This window comes from Anarrhichthys ocellatus, unplaced genomic scaffold (genome assembly GCF_004355925.1).
Source record: "Anarrhichthys ocellatus isolate YVR2014 unplaced genomic scaffold, GSC_Weel_1.0 scaffold2076, whole genome shotgun sequence".
Classification (NCBI taxonomy): domain Eukaryota; kingdom Metazoa; phylum Chordata; class Actinopteri; order Perciformes; family Anarhichadidae; genus Anarrhichthys; species Anarrhichthys ocellatus.
The window spans coordinates 1-1353 of record NW_022282050.1 but is presented as its reverse complement, the minus strand read 5'-3'; the positions used below and the strand labels follow the sequence as shown (position 1 = coordinate 1353).

Here is a 1353-nt window from a genome sequence, read left to right as displayed (position 1 = left end):
CTCATTAGCTGGCATTGCTAACAGCTGCAGCTAGCAGAGCCACACTGCTAAACACTATAGGCTGGTATTTCAAGTGCAGAACAAAAACAACGTTTATATTCAGTTGTGTACATATGTATGCTTACTTCAACTGCTCCCTCTGTGAGTTTTACACTCATGTCGCCCCGGTAAAGTAGCTCTCCAAGCAAGCAGACTTTGGCTTTATTTATGCGTAGTCGAGTTAAAGGTATGGAACCTATCGCGAGAGGAGCGATACAAACGATATTTCAACACCGGATATGGCACATTCGTGCCTTCAAAATAAAGGAGTACATGTGCACGGTAGACATGATGGCTCCTAATGTAAAATTGGAAAAGTAACTTAAGTTACCACGCTAATGGTACTTGAACAACACACTCGGAGGTATATTTTGATGGTTTTGGTGAGAAACTCCCTTTTCATTCAAGCTAACTTGATAGTCGTGCTCCGCAGACGCGCAACGGACTCGAAACAAACCCTGAACTGTCCACCGGCTACTCATGTGGCTTACTTGTAGTTCATGATGGATCTTCCGTGCGTTCAGTGGCAAGATCATGTTGCACAGAAATGGATCGGACTCGACCCCGAGCTGAAGGAAACATTAACGTCCCAGCTTGAAGTAGATGATCTTTTCAAATGTGCCCTAACTCTGACAACGTGAGTAGCTAACGTTAGCTTACTCCTCTAGTTTGTTGCTAATGAGTTTCCAGTTTATAGCCGATCGATCTGAATAGTTTAGATCAACTACTACGAGCAAGGGCGCTGTTTTTGATTGGACCCGTTTAAGCCATTTACATTATATTGACTTGAATTAGTTTGCAGAACTTGTCTAGGAATAAACAGTAAACCCACGCTTTCCTGCTGCTGGAGAATATTTGGAACATAGAGAGACAGTTTCTCTGTAGTTTGTCTCCGTTTCTGTTTCACAGCCAAGATGATCTGGACTTGGTGCGGTCGATCTCTTCAGGATACTCTGCACAGAAGGATGCAGAGCTAGCAGCCACATGCAGGGAGAAGGGGAACTGTAGCTTCAAGACCAGAGACTACCCTGCAGCCGCTCTGCACTATTCACAGGTGACGTGAAGATATTCTTCTATTGCTCAACATGAAAATATATACTTCAATGATACTACAATAACGCATTAAATCACGAGAAATGCCACTATTCAATTCTATGATATTATGGCTATAACTATAATAATGTGAAGATAATGTCCCTGTAAACCAGGGGTGTCCAAACTTTTTTCAAAGAGGGCCAGATTTGATAATGTGAAAATGCCCAAGGGCCAACAGTCCCTGCTGACATTATTTTAAACAATACAAGTAGCCTATAC

The 1353-nt window shown here is 42.5% G+C and overlaps 1 protein-coding gene across 1 annotated transcript; it reads left to right on the top strand.

Moving 5' to 3' along the window:
* The first annotated feature begins 318 nt into the window (after nt 1-318).
* On the top strand, nt 319-1190 carry LOC116378113 (SET and MYND domain-containing protein 4-like). The gene is made up of 2 exons (XM_031839929.1): nt 319-676; nt 949-1190. Exons 1-2 carry the CDS (start codon nt 540-542, stop codon nt 1100-1102), a joined length of 291 nt encoding a protein of 96 aa, XP_031695789.1. The 5' UTR covers nt 319-539; the 3' UTR covers nt 1103-1190.
* Nucleotides 1191-1353: the final 163 nt, after the last annotated feature.

Coding starts and splice junctions, on each gene's coding strand:
- LOC116378113 (XM_031839929.1), top strand. CDS start 540: ATGATGGATCTTCCGTGCGTTCAGTGGCAAGATCATGTTGCACAGAAA. Junction 677..948: donor TGTGCCCTAACTCTGACAAC/GTGAGTAGCTAA, acceptor TCTGTTTCACAG/CCAAGATGATCTGGACTTGG.